Below are 17,672 nucleotides of genomic sequence, written 5' to 3' on the forward strand. Positions count from 1 at the left end.
AGCAGCCCCCCCGGCAGCAGCGCAATCTCAGCCACAGAATACACCAGACGCCACCCCTGGTGCGATGAAAAGTTCCCCCTTTTTATTTATCGTTTACAAATGAAATGATCAATACTTTTAATCTAGAGCAAAATTTATTAACTTTCCCATCGGAGAGAGACGTATCGACTAGGGGAGAGGGTGTGCGTGTGTGGGAAGACGGATGGCCCCGCCGGCCCGGCCCGACCGGGAGGCGGCGTGTGGCATGGGCCACGAGGCGGGTGGGGGGGCTGGACACGGGGCACTTTCAGGCACCAGGGCACGGTGGGAGCACATCCCACAGACGGCCACGTTCTCGGCCAAGTCCGGGAGGGGAAAGGCAAGATTCGCAGAGCCAGAACGTCCCCAGAGAACAACAGGGCTGGTGTCCATGCTGGTTTGGCCGTGGAGGTGTGCGGCACGCCGGTGCCCCAGAACGCCCGTCACGGGTCTGGGGCAGGCGCTCGGCGCTGCAGCGCCCCCACCGCCCCTCCAGCCTTCGCAGTCTCTGAAGGCGGCGCCGGGAGTGGGCTGTGACACGGTGGAGAGTTCCGGAGCCGGTCCTGCCGTCAGGAGGACGCCTGCGCGGACGCCTCCACCAGCTCAGCGTCCGGGGCTCCGGCCTGGCTCACAGATTCTACTGCTCTTCCTCTGTCACGGGAATTTTTCTAGCCTTATTAGAAAGTTCCCTCTTAACCAGCTGCAGTATAGTCTCGTGCCCGAGTGAAGAGTCACTGGGCAACACAGTGAGACCCTGTCTCTACAAAATATTAGAAAATTAGCCGGCCGTGGTAGCACGTGCCCATAGCCCTGGCTACTACTCATGACGCTGAGGAGGGGCGTCCCTGGGGCCCAGGACTTGGAGGCTGAAGTTGGCTGTGAGCATGCCACTGCACACCAGCCTGGGTGACAAAGTGAGACCCCATCTCTACAAAAAAAGAGAAGAAACAACATTCTGTCCAAGATGTACGATCAAAACCACCCTGCCCAAGAGAAGTATGGACCCAGCCCCACAACTGCCTGAAATGCTCGGGGACACCCTCCAGCAGTTTCGTGTCACTAGCTCTACTGTTTTAGAAGCAGCAAAGGACTCTAACTGACCTCTCTTATTTGAAAACTCTGAAGACTTCAGAGATCAAAGCCAAAGTTCGGACCACGGGTAGAAAAGCTGTACAACTTCCAGAGGTGGACCAGGTCCCGGAGGGCAGGGAGCCCACCCAGGCTGCCGGTGATGAACCAGGACACGGACGCAGAGCAGCAAAGCCAGGACCGCCAGGAGCGTGTCTGGAAGTGGGGTCGGAGGCTGGCCTGCGCCTTGCGCTGTCACCTGGATCTCTCCCAGCTCAGCCCCTCCCTGCTGGGATCTCGGGGCCAGCGTACTTCCCACCAAACGTGCTCACGCCAGACCACCTCGCTCAGCCCAAACAGAGCATCTGACCAACGGCCTGTGGGGTCCCCAGTCAAAAGGGGCGGAGCCGCCACGTGGCCCGAATGCTTTTCCTGCCGTGCCAGCGGCTGCCCTCTGCAGGTGTGAGCTCGGCCCTTCTCCCCCTGCGCCTCCCCACTGCAGGGACTCCGCTCCAGGCCTGCAGCACCTGCCGTCACCAACATGAGGCCACTAAAAGCAAAAAGGACACATAAGTGGAAATCCTATGCAAGTCATGAAATGCAGGAATAATGAATACAAGTTTTAGAGGAACTTTTAAAAGGAACTTGACCTTCGAGACCAATTTTGAAAGATCTTTCCAGTTAGCTTCAAACACTCTAAAGCCCCCCTAAACCACTTGTTCCTGAGCGTGCTGTGAAGCATGGGGCGAGGCCGCTCTTACCGTCTCGGTGGTGGGCCCTCGACAGGCACTGCGGCGGCCAGTGGGACTCGGGCAGGACGGCGGCCCCCTGGGGAGGTCACAGGAAGGCCCTGCAGGGCGGGGCAAGGGTCCTGAGACAAAGGAGCGGCTTCCAGCCTCAGGCGTGGCTTCACCACGCCGCCCCAGCCCCGGGGCAGACCCGGGCAGGCTCACTGTGGCCGGTGTGGAGTCCTGAGAGGGGCTGGAGTGCTGCGTGCCAGGCAGCCGGATCGATGCCGGGCGAGGCGGCTCGGGCGGACCCCAGAAGCAAGAGCTCTGCCCCCTCGCGCCCCACAGCCCCGTCCTCACCCCCCCTCACGCCCCGCTCCACGGAGCCCCTGTGCAGACCCGCGCCGGCGCCGGGGGTCTGGACGGACCAGCGAGGTGCAGACGTCTGAAAGGGGCTTGCCTCCCCTCACCCGTCCGCCCCTAGCCCAGGAGCCCGGGAACCCAAGCCCGGGGCCGCGCTCCAGAAACAGGGCTTCACGCGACTGGGGGCTGCATCCGGGGGTGAGAGCGAAGGGAAAAGTCGCCCAGTCCATTCACCATCCACTTTATTTACTCACAAAAGCAAACCCAGCGCCGTGTGGCGGCTGAGCTCAGCCCGTCCTGCCACGTGCGTGGCCCGTACCTGTAACACTGAACAGCACGTGTCCTTCTCTCACAGCAGCACGGTAATCCCCACAACAACCCTGTGAGGTAGGCGTCGCCACCCTTCCCCTCCTGACCCATGTCACAGACGGGGAAACTGAGGCACACGTTAAACAAAGAGCAAGTCACATGGGGAATTCAGACTCGGCCCTGGAGTCTGAACACAGAAATGACTCTCGGGTCTCACCACGACACTCAGTGGCCCACCCGGCCTCCCCCACCCCTCGGGGACCCTCCACGGGCAGTGGAACAAAACTAACAACTCCATTTTGTCGAAAGCCCTGCGGACAGCACTGTTCTCTGCACAGGTCTTCGGAGCTCCGCGGGGGCGGGGGCGAGGCCGAGGGCGCAGAGCTTGCTCAGGGGCAGGCGCCCCGGCGAGGCCCCGGCACACAGGCACTCGCCACAGACCAGCGTCCCTCCGCCCTCACGCAAGAACGCGGCTGGAGCGGATTCCACGGGTTCCTCCCACGACACCGCCAAGGAGACAGGAAGGCACCGCCCTGGGCGCCGCGTGCGGGGACGCAGAGCTGCGGAGGGCCGAGGTGGAAGGGCGGCAGTGGGGCGGCTGCGGGCCGGCCCCGCGGGCTCCGGGCGCTCAGGAGCGGCTCCGGTCCTCGTGGTTCCCGACGATCATCTTGCTGTACAGCTTCTGCTGCTCCTCTTTGAACGTGTCCTTCACCTTCTCCCTCTTCAGGCCGCCATCCCTGTGAGAGAGCCCGGCTGTGACGGCAGGAAGGCTTCCCGCCACCCTCGCGCCAGGGGACCACGGTGCCGCCCAAACCCGAGAAATCCTGCGGGGAACAGGAGCACTCCACGCTCTCGATAGGATGACCCCAAATCCACCTTTCCACCTCAAAATGCTCTCGCTTGCTTGCCTGGGGCCAAAGTCACTACTCACATCCAAGGGAGTCTGTAACCGCTTAAACCTGCCAAGGCGTCTGCAGTCCTCCCTGCTCCCACACTGACCTGCACCTTGCAGAGGGTACCGGAGGCGTCCGGCATTATGGAAGGCAGACGCGCGTTAAGGAACACTGAGACTCACAACGCATCTGTAGGATGTCATCTGTGTAATTCAGAACCAGGGAAGCTCTGAATTCATGCCAAGAACACGAAACACGCTTTCTTCTTTCTCCCGTGCTCAAGAGGCAGGGCTCAAGAGGCAGGGCCCAAGCGCAGGGACGCTCAAACTCCCGGGACAGCCTCTCAGCGTCCTGGCTTCTCCGCCCGCACCTCCCGAGACAGCCACACACCCAGCAGGCCACGCTGCTCCCTCACAGTGCTCGCCCGCCACCCCTGCTCGCCCGCGCTCTGCGTCACCCCCACTCTGGCGGCTCACGAACACGGGAGCCCGCCACCCCCTGCTCGCCCGAGCTCTGCGTCACCCCCACTCTGGCGGCTCACGAATACGGGAGCCCGCCACCCCCTGCTCGCCCGAGCTCTGCGTCACCCCCACTCTGGCGGCTCACGAACACGGGAGCCCGCCACCTCCTGCTCGCCCGCGCTCAGTCTTTCTGCTGCGCCCTCCGACAGCCACAGCGAGGCCTGCTCCTGAAGCAGCCTCCTGGCCTCCGATCGGCCCAGAGATGGGAGGGCGGAGGTTGAACTCTTGGGCTCCGAGAGCCTGCCAGCCCCGGGTGAGCTCCGGTGCTTATTCATGGCTTTGCAAACAAGCGACCCCACCTGAGTGCCAGCTCCCGTCTGCAGGATGGGATGGCACTCTGCCCCCGTGGGGCCGCTGTGAGGGTGGGCGAGTCACCGCTCGGGGCACGTTATACGTGCTCAGTAAGCGAGAGGCCAAGCCATGACCTGAAAATCCACAATTCAGTCTAAAATTTGAAGTTCTACCCTTTCTTTCTCATAACGTCCCTCTAAGTCCAATGCCTCCCATGGCCGCCCCTGCACTTAAACCCAAGGGCCCAGGGGGTGGAAGTTTCTCTGAGCCAGCACTCGTCCCTGTCCACCGCCTGTCACTTGGATGCAGCCGGCTCGCACCCAGGCTGATGCCTGTTCCTGTGAATAAGCTTTGTGGGGACACTGCGTGCTCACTCCCGTGTGTGTGTGTGTGTGTGTGTGTGTGTGTGTGTGTGTGCGTGTGCCGTCCCTAGACGCATACTGCAATGGCACCGCAGGGTCCGCAAAGCCTAAAACATCCACAGATTCTTTACAGAGCAAGTGTGTCGACTCCTGCTCGATCACCGTGTTTCCCCGAAAATAAGACGGGGTCTTGTATTTATTTTTCCTCAAGAAGACACCCTAGAGTTTATTTTCAGGGGATGGGTTAGTTTTTTTCAGTACAACAATCTACATTTATTCAAATATAGTTAAATCATCTTCTTCTGGATCATCATCATCATCACTCTCCAAACCCCGAATTCCATCCTGAATTTCTTGTGACTCTGTTTCCTTTAGAACCATTGGCCCCAATGTCTCATGTGGAGCACTAGAGCTCTCACAGGGCAGATGAGAAGGGTTGCTCGTGTTCTGTCCCACTCTGCGACAACATGCATGGGCTGTGCAGATGCGCTGCGCAGCCACGCCCATCACTAGGTCTGGCTTCTATTGCGCAAATGCTTAGAAATCCTGCTGGGGCTTCTTTTATGGGCAGGTCCTATTTTCGGGGAAACACGGCAGCTAACAAGCTGAAGGCAATGAATGCAACGCCTGTCTTTCTAAGGACGGTCGACTTGCCAAACACACTGCGGCCGGAGAAAGCCTGTCCTCCCGTGAGGGTTTCAGGTGAGCCCAGGTCATGCTCCCCGAGAGACGAGGGCTGTCCGGTGCCCTGACAGACTGGCCCCGAAACCAGAAAGGTGCCCGGAAGCAGCCGCTTCAGTCCCGGCACCCTGGACCGCGCGCCCTGAGGTCAAGGCCGCACAGGCGCCTGAGTGGACCGGGGGGCGGGGTCTAGCTGCCCTCTGGAGCTGGCCAGTTGGATTCTGCACCCGGAGCACTAGACGTCAGCGGAGCCAGCGACTCCGCGCCTGCTCTGGAGACGCGGGTCTCAGACCCGGCTCTGCACTCACCACAGCAGGTCCACGAGGCCTCCCTGCCTGGCGATGGCGGACTTCACCCTGTTTGCAAACTGCACGGCGTCCTCATCTGCCTGTAAGAACGAACCAAAGGGACCACTCAGCCCAGGCCCGTGGCCACCCAAGGCAAGGGAAGGCCTCTGCTCGGGGCCCTACCTCTCGGGTCATGGGGGGCAGGTACCAGACGCTGCAGACGATGGCCCAGCTGGTCATCATCCTCAGCAGGTACGTCACCATCCCGTATTTGCTGCTGTTCCAGAAGGCGTCTCCGAACTGAGGGTCGTACTGAAAGACAAGGCAGAGCTGGAGGGTGGGGAGCGGGCGACTCACCACGTGGGGCCGGCGGCGACTTCCGTGCAGGCTCCCTGGCCGTGCTGGGTGAGCAAGGGGACCCCCAGGCCCTGCGTGCTCTTCTGAAGCACCTGCACACCTGGGCAACGCTTGCCCCTCGATCCAACCGGCCTCCGCTGGGTCGCCAGGGAGACGCCCCGACAACCTTCTCACTGCAAATCCTCCCTCTGCGGCCAGTCGGGCCTCACGAGCAGGCACACTGTGTTCACGCTCCACAGGCACCCGAAACCAGAGCCAGGAAAACGTGCTCCCACATGCCAGCCCGGCGTCAGCAACCGCCGACGCTCCCCACAGCGCTCCCTGTCCCTCCCTCTCAGGAGGTCTGTCCCCACCATCCTGTCATTCAGCCAATAAAGGTATTTTCTTATGTAACCAGCAGCTTTCTCGCATCATTCCTGGTGCCTAGACCACGGAGGAAAGAATCAGAAAGCTTGTGACCCACCCTCCACGCTCGCACGGCTAACCCAGTGAGCCGTGTGCTCGAGAGGCAGCGCCTCGCTGACCACAGCGGCCATGGCTGCGGGCGCGACAAGCACCAGGCCTCGAGCCGCACCAGGCCTCGTGCCAAGAGGCCGGGGCATTAGGTGCTGTCGGTTGCCAGCTCTAGTGAGGCGAAAGGCTGTGCTTCAGGGGTGTTTGTAGAAAGCGTGGCCGCAGCTGGGAACCTCATCTCTATACAAGGACAGCTCACGCGGCAGGGGAGCAGGCGGGCAAGGTGCCGGAGGAGCTGGACAAGGAGCACCGGAGGAAATGAGTCCTCCGGGAGAACGACCAACAGGGTGCCATGGAGCTGCCATCTCATGCTTGAAGGGCTACTGCAGACGAGGCTTTGTGTAATTACAGAGCAAACACTCGGGACCAGAGAGTGGAAAAATCAAGGGAGACAATTTCAAGAGTTATCATGCAGGACCATGCTGCCACCGATGTCAAAAATGCCCTTTAGGCCGGGTGTGGCGGCTCACACCTGTAATCCTAGCACTCTGGGAGGATCACTTGAGGCCGTGAGTTTGAGACCAGCCTGAGCAAGAGCGAGACTCCATCTTTACAAAACAGAAAAATCAGCCAGGCATGGTGGTGCGTGCCTGTAGTCCCAGCTACTCGGGAGGCTGAGGCAGGAGGATCGCTTGAGCCCAGGAGTTTGAGACCAGCCTGAGCAAGAGCGAGACTCCATCTTTACAAAACAGAAAAATCAGCCAGGCATGGTGGTGCGTGCCTGTAGTCCCAGCTACTCGGGAGGCTGAGGCAGGAGGATCGCTTGAGCCCAGGAGGTTTGAGACCAGCCTGAGCAAGAGCGAGACTCCATCTTTACAAAACAGAAAAATCAGCCAGGCATGGTGGTGCGTGCCTGTAGTCCCAGCTACTTGGGAGGCTGAGGCAGGAGGATTGCTTGAGCCCAGGAGTTTGAGGTTGCTGTGAGCTAGGCTGACGCCACGGCACTCTAGACCAGGCAACAGAGTGAGACACTGCCTCTTAAAAGAAAAAAAAAGGCCCTTTCCTCAGGAGAGACTGAGAGGAAACGCGGGAGGGTGTCGCAGTAGAGACTCTGACACGTGGGCAGTGTGTGGGTTTGAGCTGCGTGATCTTTTAGGCCTTTCCAGCCTAAGTCTTATGGTTCTCAGAATAAAAATTGGATCATTTTTCCAAGATTACAGCCTTAAGTACAGAAAGACATTTGGATTTGACTGTAGAAGACTTAATGAATTCACAGTACCAAAAAGAGATAAGAGTAGAGGACACACTTTTAAAACTAAGCTTCTATGTGTGATTAGAAAGGAACTGTCACTATGTTTCACGGAGCACGGTGTGGACAAAATCTGCGCGTGAGAGACCTCTACTTAGGGCTGACTCTGTTCCACGCTGCGACCGCACCCTGGCCCCTGCAGCCAGCCACCGTTCCACAGAGCCGCCACGTTCCGGCCAGGTCCACGGAGAAAGAGGGAAGGAGTGAGGGACAGAGAGATACAGAGCTTGAGAAGCGCTTGCCATCCCGACCTGGTGGTGGGGGGTATGGGCTGGCATCTGTCTGTTCCCGGTCCAAAGGCTCCCGTGCCCTTAAGGGGGCCAAGCACCACTGTCAGCTGTCTCCCCGCCGGCCGCCCACCCCCCAACAGAGCCAGCCCCAGCCGCTCTGCCAAGAGTCGACTGCCTAGCAACAGCAGGCAGTCCCTTCCTCCGCCTCCTCCCGCCGTGCCCCTCCACGCCGCTGTGACAATGACAACACGCACCCTCGCAGGTCTTGTACCTTGATAGCAACAGGGTAAACCGTGGCTCCAATTTCAAAACTTCCCTTTTTGAACATCATCACCGATGTATTATTGATGCAGGTTCCTAAAACGCAGGAGAGAGTAAAATGCTATTCCTGTCAGTCCCGTACCCCAGATACTAGGAGTTTCCTAAAGACTAAACATAATAATCAAAATTCTTCTAATGGCGCCTCAAGCAGGATGCAAGTCACGTCCCTAACTTACGAACGAACACTGACTGGTAAACACAGCAACGCCCTGGTTCTCTTTCCACAGGTCACTCTCCCTGCTTAGCACACACCAGCCCAGGCAGCACCAGGGGTGCTCAGTGGCTGTGGGGGGCCCCCGAGAGCCGCGGGCTCTGCTGGCAGCATCTCAGGACGGACTCCTGCACGAAGTGGCACACTTGGTGCAAACTCCGAGTGTCCCTGGCTCTCAGCCCTACAGTCAATCTAAGGTGCAGGCAGACAACCCAGCACGGGCCGAGGGCTGGTTCCTGGGCCACCCTCAGTCACACTCCTGCGCACCCCACGAAGCGCCAGTGGCAATGAGCCCCTTACCTTCTGGGAAGATGAGGATAGGCAGCTTGCTTTTATCTCGCACGTGTTCAGTCAGTCTTCAGAAAAGAACAAAATGAGGGTGAGACAATCTTACACCCACTATTGTCAAAATGCACTTATAATAACCTATTTTTTTTAAGTGATGCTAGTTTAGATATATAAAAACAAGTTAACAGATATGATCTGATTCTTTTTAAGCCCACGACTAAAGCACAAGAAAAAATCTGTAAGGGCAGAGAAAGTTAGATGACCACTATTTAATTCCTACAGTCACTTGATTCGGTGTTAACATCTGTGCAGAGGACACTGTGCAGACCTGGGACTTCCTAAAAGAGGCCCGGCCTCAGGGCCTTGCACGAGGCGCCTCTGCTTCCTGACTGCGCAACAGCCGTGTGGGGCTGGACCTCCCGTTCCCGGCTCAGCATTCTGTCTGGGACGCGGCAGACAGGATTCAGTAAAGGGTTCGTCTGTCCCTACGGGAGACGGTCTCAACCGCATCTTCATGTCTCTCTGTCCACTGCAAATCTCCCTGCATCACTTATGCCAGATTCACCTTGTTTTTCAAGTTTAAAAAACAGAGCAGCACTTTATTCCATTGTCTTAAGCTTGTTTCTGCGATGATGGATTCATTCTGAGATTTCACGTAGCAGTAAAAGTTGATATTTTGTTTATTGCAATGGGTGTGATGAATAAAAAAAGTTAAGAAACGTTACTAACTTGGTAAATAACACTAGGGTCTCTAGACTTCTTATATTCCACATTTTAGGAAATATTTATTATAAAAGCAGTATAGGCTCATTGTAGAAGATACTGGAATTCTGCTGTGAGGAACAAGTATTGCTGAAATGCTTTCTGCATTCTTTACCACTGGTCACACCAAAGAGCAGTGCTTTGCCCGTTACCTCTTGGCCACCAGGTGGCGGTCCTTCACCTCGGAGCGCTCGAACCAGACGTGTGGGCAGGCCTTCACCATGGCTCTCTGGATCACGCCCATTAGTCCACCGTGCACCTGGCCCACCTGGCCCAGACACGGAACTCGTGAGTACTGCAGCCCACTCGCTCAATCCCCCACTCAAAGGAGCAAGCTCCGGATCCCACACAGTAAGCTCTGCAACCCTGGACAGGTGATTGCTTCCTGCAGGTTGCTCACTTCTGATTGGTAATACCAGAGATACGTAACGAAAAACGTAACTGAAAACCCCACAACAAAATCACAGCGTTGAGCTCCCTCGTGTGAAAGCGCCCCTCCCTGGCAGATTCCAAGGCCCGCACTCCCCTTCTGTGTCTGCCTAAGCACCCGACCCACCGCCCACAGCCCACACTCGCTCTGCTCAGTGTGCTTCCTCTCAGAGCGCGGCAGGCCCCGCGCAAGCACCTGTCACGCCCTCTGCGAAGGGCCAGAGCCTCCCACTCTGGCCGGTCTGAAGGAAGAGGTCTTGCCTCAAGAGGCCTTACCATGGCGTAATAGCCGTCACTAGCCAAAATGATCACGTCAATAGGAGAGGTGTGATTGGCCACACAGATGCCGCCGTTTCTTGGTCTGTTTTCCCTGGGTTTAGAATGCATGCAAGCAACAAAAATTACTGCGAAACAATTCATCTTGAACACCCCCCCCCCCACCTCCCACGCTCCACCCGGTCTAACCGAAAGCTCCTGAGAGCCTTCCCCTTTGCCAAGGACAGGTGAGTGGTGGTTTCTGCCACCGCCATCTCCTTTGTATGCCCCCTCACCTGTCGTGGTAGGTAATGATGGCTGTCAGTGCTCGCACACAGATCCGGTAGCACATTAAGTGAACATGTTTACTCAGGAACTCCTTAAACCTGCAAGGCAACAAGGATTCTGAGTTTTGTTTTACATATAGGAAGACAGGAAAAGTTGCAGACGCCAACAATTTAACAGTCCTTTATGAGTACAAAGTACTTGTATAAATATTAGTACCTGTGGCATAAAACCTGGTAATATATTAGCATCTTTATGTTTACACGTGAGGAAACAAAGAAATAACAGCGAGACTTGGTTACATTCACCTACGTTAACAAGTTGAGAATTCAAAGCCCTAGAATCTCCAGCACAGGTGGGTCAGGACGTCTCCTAGAGTCCTTTCCCCCAGTTGGCCCAGTGGCAGGCCAGCGGCAGGCCAGAGGCACAGGCAGCTCCTCACCAGCACAGGCAGAAGAGGGGTTTACCAGCTTACTAGCTCCACAACTTCCCCAAGGGAGCACAATTTTCTTGAAAAACAAAGACAAAAAACCCCTAAACCCCACAAAACACCACCCAGACAAAACCTGCCTACATTTCAAATCATTTTCTAAAACCTTACCCTCTCACCAATTTATTAACATACTAGAATACTCAAAAGTAAACATGCTGTAAAATCTGTTAACGTCTGAGTCCTGGACTCTTTGTGGCTTCTCCCTTTTATCCTTGCAATGAGACAAAGGTAAGGGTTGGAGGGCAAAAAGAACAGTCACAGATAAAGTAAAAAAAGTAAAAAACTGTACTGTGGGTGCCATTTGTTACCACTGGGCTGTTTCATCCACCCAAGATTCCACAGATTTGGCTGCATCCAAATAGATGGCCTGCCCTTCAGTGTCAGAGCCACCGTCCCCAGAACTGACTACCCTGAAGACACAAGCCCTGCACGCTACTCACCTCCCGTTTGGCAAGTATCCCACCACGGTTGTGCCCACCACCAGAAGGCTGATACCCGTGAACGCGAGAGCTATCCTGTAATAAGAAGACAAGTTAACATACAGCAAACACATTCTTGCACCAAGTATAGAATCCAATATGTGAAAATGAAAGTGAGCATCACAGAAACACCTCCAAGATCTGATCACCTAAGATGTGGACAAGAGTTCCCTCTAGAGGCCCGAACAGGCCTGTGACAACCAGAGGCAGTTCTGATTCCAAACTGAGAGTGCACCGTGGATCTGGCTCTCGGCTGACACCCTCTCCTCAGGCATCAGGCGTCTAGAAAGACGGAAGACCCTCAAGACGGCTGCCCTGCTGCCTCCCCTCCCCCTTGGCCTAAAACCGTGGCAGAAACACAGCTTCTCTGTGGAGCAATGGAGGCAGAGCCTGACGGTACCAGCATCTGGCAAGACGGTATACCCGAAGAGCACACGGCTCACAAAAAGCTGAGAGATCAATACTGCTTCCGTACTGGCCCCCAAGCTTCAGGAAGAAGGAGCTGTGCCCAGGGCCAAGTGGCCAGAAAGTACACGGTGATCCCTGTCCCTGCGTCGGGTCCACCTAGGTGGACAATCTGTCTTTAAGGAACCAACTATTTCTGTCTGATATGCAAGAATCCAAGGGCCTTTAAAGGGCAATCACCAGGGCACCCTTCCAAGAGTCAGACGGCCTGGCCAGCGGAGAATCACACTACCCTTCTTTCTAAAACGGGAAGACAACGCAGAGACAGCCATGCAGGCCGAGCTCGCGTGAGGCTGGGGTGGTGGCGCCTCCCTCACCTGAGAGGCAGGAGGAAGCAGTACCGAATGAGCACGCCCAAGCCCCACAGGACAGTGAGCCGGAGGCTGATGTACTGGAAGTTGTAATTGGTTCTGCTCAGCAGGTTCCAGGACTCCAACTCCTCTGCTGAAAATCTCTTTGTCACCTCGTCATCCATAATGGTCTCCATTCCTTTCCGGCAGAAGTAGAAAATGTCGGAGAGCTCAAACTCTGGAGTGTTATCCAGAGCCTTACTACTGCCACTTCGACGAATTTCTTTGATCTCTTCTTCTAGTGAAGTGGGATCTTTCGCAATGATTCCTGCAGAAGAGCAGACCGTGTCAAGCAGCACGCTGGGAGACAGCACACAGAAACATCCAGAGTGGCAGCCTACATTTTACACAGTGAACAGCGCACGTGGGATAAAAAGCGCGTGGGCACGCTTTCCAAGTGAGGCTGCCAGGAGAAGGCCCAGGGCCGCTTACCGTTGGTGTAGGGCTTGTACAGCTGGTGGTTCTTCTCCTTGGCGCCCCTCTCCATTCTCAAGGTGGCCCACTGTGGGGACACAAAACACAAGGGCAAGAATGAGACCCAGTCCAGTCAGCAAACACCCTACTCCATTCCACAACAGCCTCAACCCCAGCCACCTGACACGGATGTAGCCAAGAAGCACACGTTCTAAGGAAACAAGGAAACTCAACCCCTACCTGCTCTGAAGAGCAGTGGCCCCAACCCATCCCCACCTCGATAACTAGGACCGAGTTCAGCCGGTACAGCGAAGAGCTGGAAACTCCACAAGCTCTCATGAGCTGTTCAGGCCTCTGTCCCCTGGTCACATCGGGGGCTCACACTGGCAGCACACAGACCCCACCATCCCTGCACTGCCCCACAGCAGCTATTCACAAACCACAACTCCCAGCACCCTGCAAACTGCTGCCTGCCACCAAATTAATCCAAGAACAACGATTTCAGTTTTCAAGGAGATATATAGGAATTAAATAAATGATGCTTATGTTTGGACTGCCCAGTAACAGGGGAGAATCCTACAACTTAACACAGAAAGGCCTGGGAGTGGCTTAATAGTGTTAAGAAAAAAAAAGAATACTATTTGGAAATTAAAGAAAAATCCAGATTCAATCCCCAAGTTGAACACTCACTAGTTGTGCTCCTTAACCAACATGCCAAATTTCTGACTCTTCATCTGCAAAACAGGACTGATACTATCTCGACCTCCTACTACATGGGGTCACTTAGGATCCACTGAAATCTTGTATCTGGCAGAAACTGGGAAATGCAAAGCACCCTAATTATCCTCATTATAACAGAAATACACAAACTCTGGAAGAAATCTGAAAAAAACACTCTTCCTTAATTGAAAATCTTCTTCATCAAAGTAAAAAGCCAGAGTCTGGGTCTCTTCCACTATCAAAGAGAGAGAGGTAAAAACATGAGCTTACTTACTACCTCTTGAATATGTTATCACTGAACAAAAAGCTATGTCCACAGTGAGTTAAAGAAATAGGACAGATATTTTAAAAGATACCTTTCCAAACATCTGTGTCCGCAGTTATGCAAGGTGGGAAGAATGTTGTCATTCCCTGACACAGCAAAACGCACGCGGCCCAAAGCATCTGGTGCAGAGGCTGCCGGCCCCAAGGGATCAGCAAGACTGCTGCGTGTGGCAGAGCCAAGTGCCGCACTCCACCTTCATCAGTGACCTGACCTCACCTGGAAGCTTCTTTAATCCCTACAATCTAGAAAAAAGGTGCTTCCAGAGTCATCCACTCAAAAAGTTCAAAGGCAAGAAAACTCACATAATCCATTTTCTGTACCTCAGACACTGGGCCAGTGATATTTTTTGGTTCTATACATGGAAGACCTTTTCCAGAAGGAAATGGTAATAATTCCTGAAATGGAGGAAGGTAAATTCCATCTGGTTTCCTGGAATTAGAGATGAGGTGAAAAAGGGCAAGAGAGTCTGCAACAAGCGTTTTACACTTCCGCCAGGCCTCCGTTTTGGTGTTGCAATAGTCAGAATAGAAAAACCTGATTCTTTGCAAACAATTCTGATACTTAGATTGGATTGCAACAGACAGGGAACATAGGAGATCAGGGCTCTTGAGGAGAATTTATGTCTGAAGACTGTTTCACTATGCAGAATTCCAGATGGCTGTGGGCTTCTGTCTTCGGTGGAAAGGCATCTGCTAATTGAGATTCCACATCTCCTAGCTCTGTAACAGCTCAGTAATAACCATGCCCTTGGCCTCCTGCTTTTCAATATTTCAGGAACATTACAAAATGCTTCTGTGCTTAGGCAAGAATTGCCCAAAGTCACAAGAGCAGGGGAAAAGAGGCTGGAGGAACCTGGTTGTTAGCTAAGAACAACCTGTTAAGAAAATGGCTGATCAGGCCAGGCGCAGTGGCTCACGTCTGTAATCCCAACACTCTGGGAGGCCAAGGCAGGGGGATCACTTGAGGCCAGGAGTTCAAGACCAGCCTGAACAACATAGTGAGACACCATCTCTACAAAAAATAGAAAAGTTAGCTGGGTATGGTGGCACACCCCTGTAGCTTCAGCTACTCAGGAGGCTGAGGCAGGAGTACTGCTTGAGCCTGCAAGTTTGATGTTGCTGTGAGCTATAATCGTGCCACTGCTGCCTGGGCAGCAGAACGAGAACCCTGTCTCACAAAAGAGAAAGAAAAGAAAGAAAGAAAACAAAGACAAGAAAAAAAAATGGCTCCTCAGTGAACTGGATTCCTTTTACCTGAAAGAAACCAAAATATTTCACCACAAAATATACTTCCTTGACATATTTCAAGACAGCTAGAAGGGCTAGAAATACAAGAATAGGCGAAAAGCTCTGGCATCTGTGGAGGAAATAAAGGGAAGTAAACAATACGTGCAGACAGGCTTTCTCTGAAGCACCCCTACCCCACCTCTAGTCAGGATCCAGAGAAGACCGACAGGGAGCCTGACACCTTAACACATCCACTGCCACACTAGAAAAAAAATTTTTTTCCCCCTGGGACCACAGTGTTTTATTACAAAAACAGAATAAAAACTTCAAAAGCAAAATAATCCTTTCTAATTTAATAAAAAATTTATTTTTTGTTTTCTGTGTCTGAGTTATATGCAACTTGAAAAACAGTTCTCGTAACTCCCAAGGTGAAGGGACATGTGGGTTACGTATGCTTCACGGGGCCCCAGGCTCAAAACTAGCATGAGTTTAACTGCCATGTGGGCTGTATTTATGTGTTAAAGGGCTGGAGGAAACATCTACCATCTACTCTCTCTCTCAGAGGCAGTGAGGTCATCTGCATTGCAGGACCACCTTTGCTGGCCAGGCCTCCTGTGCTCTCCTCCATGACCGTCTTGCCCCCATAAACTGATTTACCACCATAACCTGTCTCTGGCCATGCTCCGAGTCCCCTGTTTCTGCAATCTCAACATGGTATAAAAGCATCAACTCTCTGGCCATTTCTTTGAGATCTTTCTTAGACTCCTGTGCATGTTAATAAATTTGCATGCCTTTTCTTCCATTTATCTGTTTTTTGTCAGTTAATCTTTCAGTGAACCATCAGTGCAGCAGGGCAGCTTTCCCTGGGCCGCTACACACCCTAGCGAAGACTGTACGAAAGGAAAACACAGTTTGTGCTACACTACACTCCCACCACACTGACACCACGCGTGGGGGCTGCCCAGCAGATACCAGCTGGGTATCCTCTAATCCAACTCAGTTCCGACTCTGCCACCCCGAGCACACAAGAGACACCACAGGTCGAGGGCTCAGTTCCACGAGACTGCCCCAACCTTCGTACATCAGCTGGAGTCCCAGATTACAATGTGCACTTCTGGCTGACCAACTACAAGATGGTGTTCAATACTTTGCTAGACTGATTCACAGAACTCAGGGAAATGCTTTACATATGTTTACGGATTTGTTATAAAGGACACAGCTCAGGAAGCACCAGAGGGAAGAGATACACAAGGCAAGCTATGGGGGGAGAGTCCACACCCTTTCTGGGGCACCTGGAAGCTCATCTAATCTTGTTGTTCAAGAGTTTTTATAGAGCTTAACAGAGGTTAATCTCCAGCCCCCACCTTGCCATAGGTAGACAGGGGGCCGTCGGAAAGTTCCAACCCTCTAAGCACTTGGTCTTTCTGGGGAGCAGCCCATCCCAAGGCTGTACAGGCCCACCCTAAGCACACACAGGTGGGCCCTAGTCACCCGCCAGCACACACACAGTTGTGATGGAGGGGCTCATTGTGAATAACAGAAGAAACTCCCATCATGCGGAAAATCCCTAGGGTTTTAGGATCTCTGTGGCAGGAACCAGAGGCAAAGACCAAGTATATTTTATATTTTAGCACAGGCCAATGCATAATAGCAATGTCTGGTAACCACACAACTGGCTTCTCTGAGCTGTCATTTTTAAAAGTATAGTTTTCAGTTGGATGCAGTGGCAGCACACTTGTAGTCCCAGCTCCCTGGGAGGCTGAGGCAGAATTGCTTGAACCCAGGAGTTTGAGGCCAGCTGGGCAGATTAGGAAGACCTCTGTCTCTTAAAAATAAAAAGTAAGAGTTTTCAGATATCTAAAATTCTTAATCAAAATTAAGAATCCTAGGTTCAGAGTTTATTTCACTGTGAAAATCTTCTCACTTCCCCTGATCTGAGATGTCATTTACTAGGCAATTTAGTACCAGATAACTTAATTATTCCCTTTTTAGCTCCGCCCAGAGAAGAGACAATTTAAAGGTACTAACAACACTGCACTTCAGTAACATTTAACAGAATAGAGCCCTTGACAGGTGAACTTCCATGGTACATTTGCCAGTTATTCATTTTGCTGAACACTACAGTTTAGGAACTAATGATACAAGTAAGGTCTAACGTTCCTGGCAACATGAATCTCAGCAGAAACCTTCCCCTCCTCCTTTTCCGTCAGCCTCTACTGCATTTCCCAAACTAACCAGATACCGCCAAAGAGCCAGACCCTTCAAGAATCAGGCTCCTCTTGGTGCTCACCTTCCACGTCCCAAGCAAACCTCCCACCTTTAACAACTCCTCTCCCTGCTTCAGCTGCAAATCCAGGCAAATCTACATCTTTATTCTGGACTTCGCAGAGGTGGCAACCTCACCCTTCTGATGAGCAGGCCGTCCAGCCCGCACCATCGAGCGTGCCAACTAAAGGCAGCACACCTCCTCCTGACAGCCCACTGCCCCTCTTGGTGGCACTCCCAATCTGTTGCTGGCTCCACTGCCCTCTTGCCACCAAGCTTTCGGGCTCTCCTTGCCATCAAGCCCTCACCCTCTGAGAGGACACGCCCACCCAGCTGCCTCCTGCTTGTGTACTCCCTGACTCGGTGGACCTGCTCCCCTCTCTCCTCCTTCCAATTCAAGGACACTTGCTGCCAATCTGATCACATCACTTTCTAGTTCAAAAATCTTCAATGACTTCCCAACACCTAAAGAAGTGTTCAACATCTTAACCTTCCCCATTCCCTCCACGTACCC

At 53.6% G+C, this 17,672-nt stretch overlaps 1 protein-coding gene across 6 annotated transcripts in view; it reads right to left on the reverse strand.

The window, feature by feature from the left end:
* Positions 1–2,402: 2,402 nt before the first annotated feature.
* GPAT4 (glycerol-3-phosphate acyltransferase 4) overlaps positions 2,403–17,672 on the reverse strand; it is a 35,750-nt gene continuing 20,480 nt past the window's right edge. For all 6 annotated transcript variants that reach the window (XM_075997309.1, XM_075997313.1, XM_075997311.1 and 3 more), the window contains 11 exons: positions 12,641–12,710; positions 12,176–12,476; positions 11,355–11,429; positions 10,433–10,522; positions 10,158–10,251; positions 9,605–9,720; positions 8,703–8,758; positions 8,142–8,227; positions 5,705–5,833; positions 5,543–5,622; positions 2,403–3,223 (listed from right to left, as the gene is read on the reverse strand). In XM_075997309.1, coding sequence (XP_075853424.1) covers positions 3,115–3,223; positions 5,543–5,622; positions 5,705–5,833; positions 8,142–8,227; positions 8,703–8,758; positions 9,605–9,720; positions 10,158–10,251; positions 10,433–10,522; positions 11,355–11,429; positions 12,176–12,476; positions 12,641–12,710 — 1,206 coding nt within the window. In that variant the 3' untranslated portion in view covers positions 2,403–3,114. The remainder of the gene's footprint in view (positions 3,224–5,542; positions 5,623–5,704; positions 5,834–8,141; positions 8,228–8,702; positions 8,759–9,604; positions 9,721–10,157; positions 10,252–10,432; positions 10,523–11,354; positions 11,430–12,175; positions 12,477–12,640; positions 12,711–17,672) is intronic.

Source organism: Microcebus murinus, chromosome 24, assembly GCF_040939455.1.
Source record: "Microcebus murinus isolate Inina chromosome 24, M.murinus_Inina_mat1.0, whole genome shotgun sequence".
In the NCBI taxonomy this organism is placed as follows: domain Eukaryota; kingdom Metazoa; phylum Chordata; class Mammalia; order Primates; family Cheirogaleidae; genus Microcebus; species Microcebus murinus.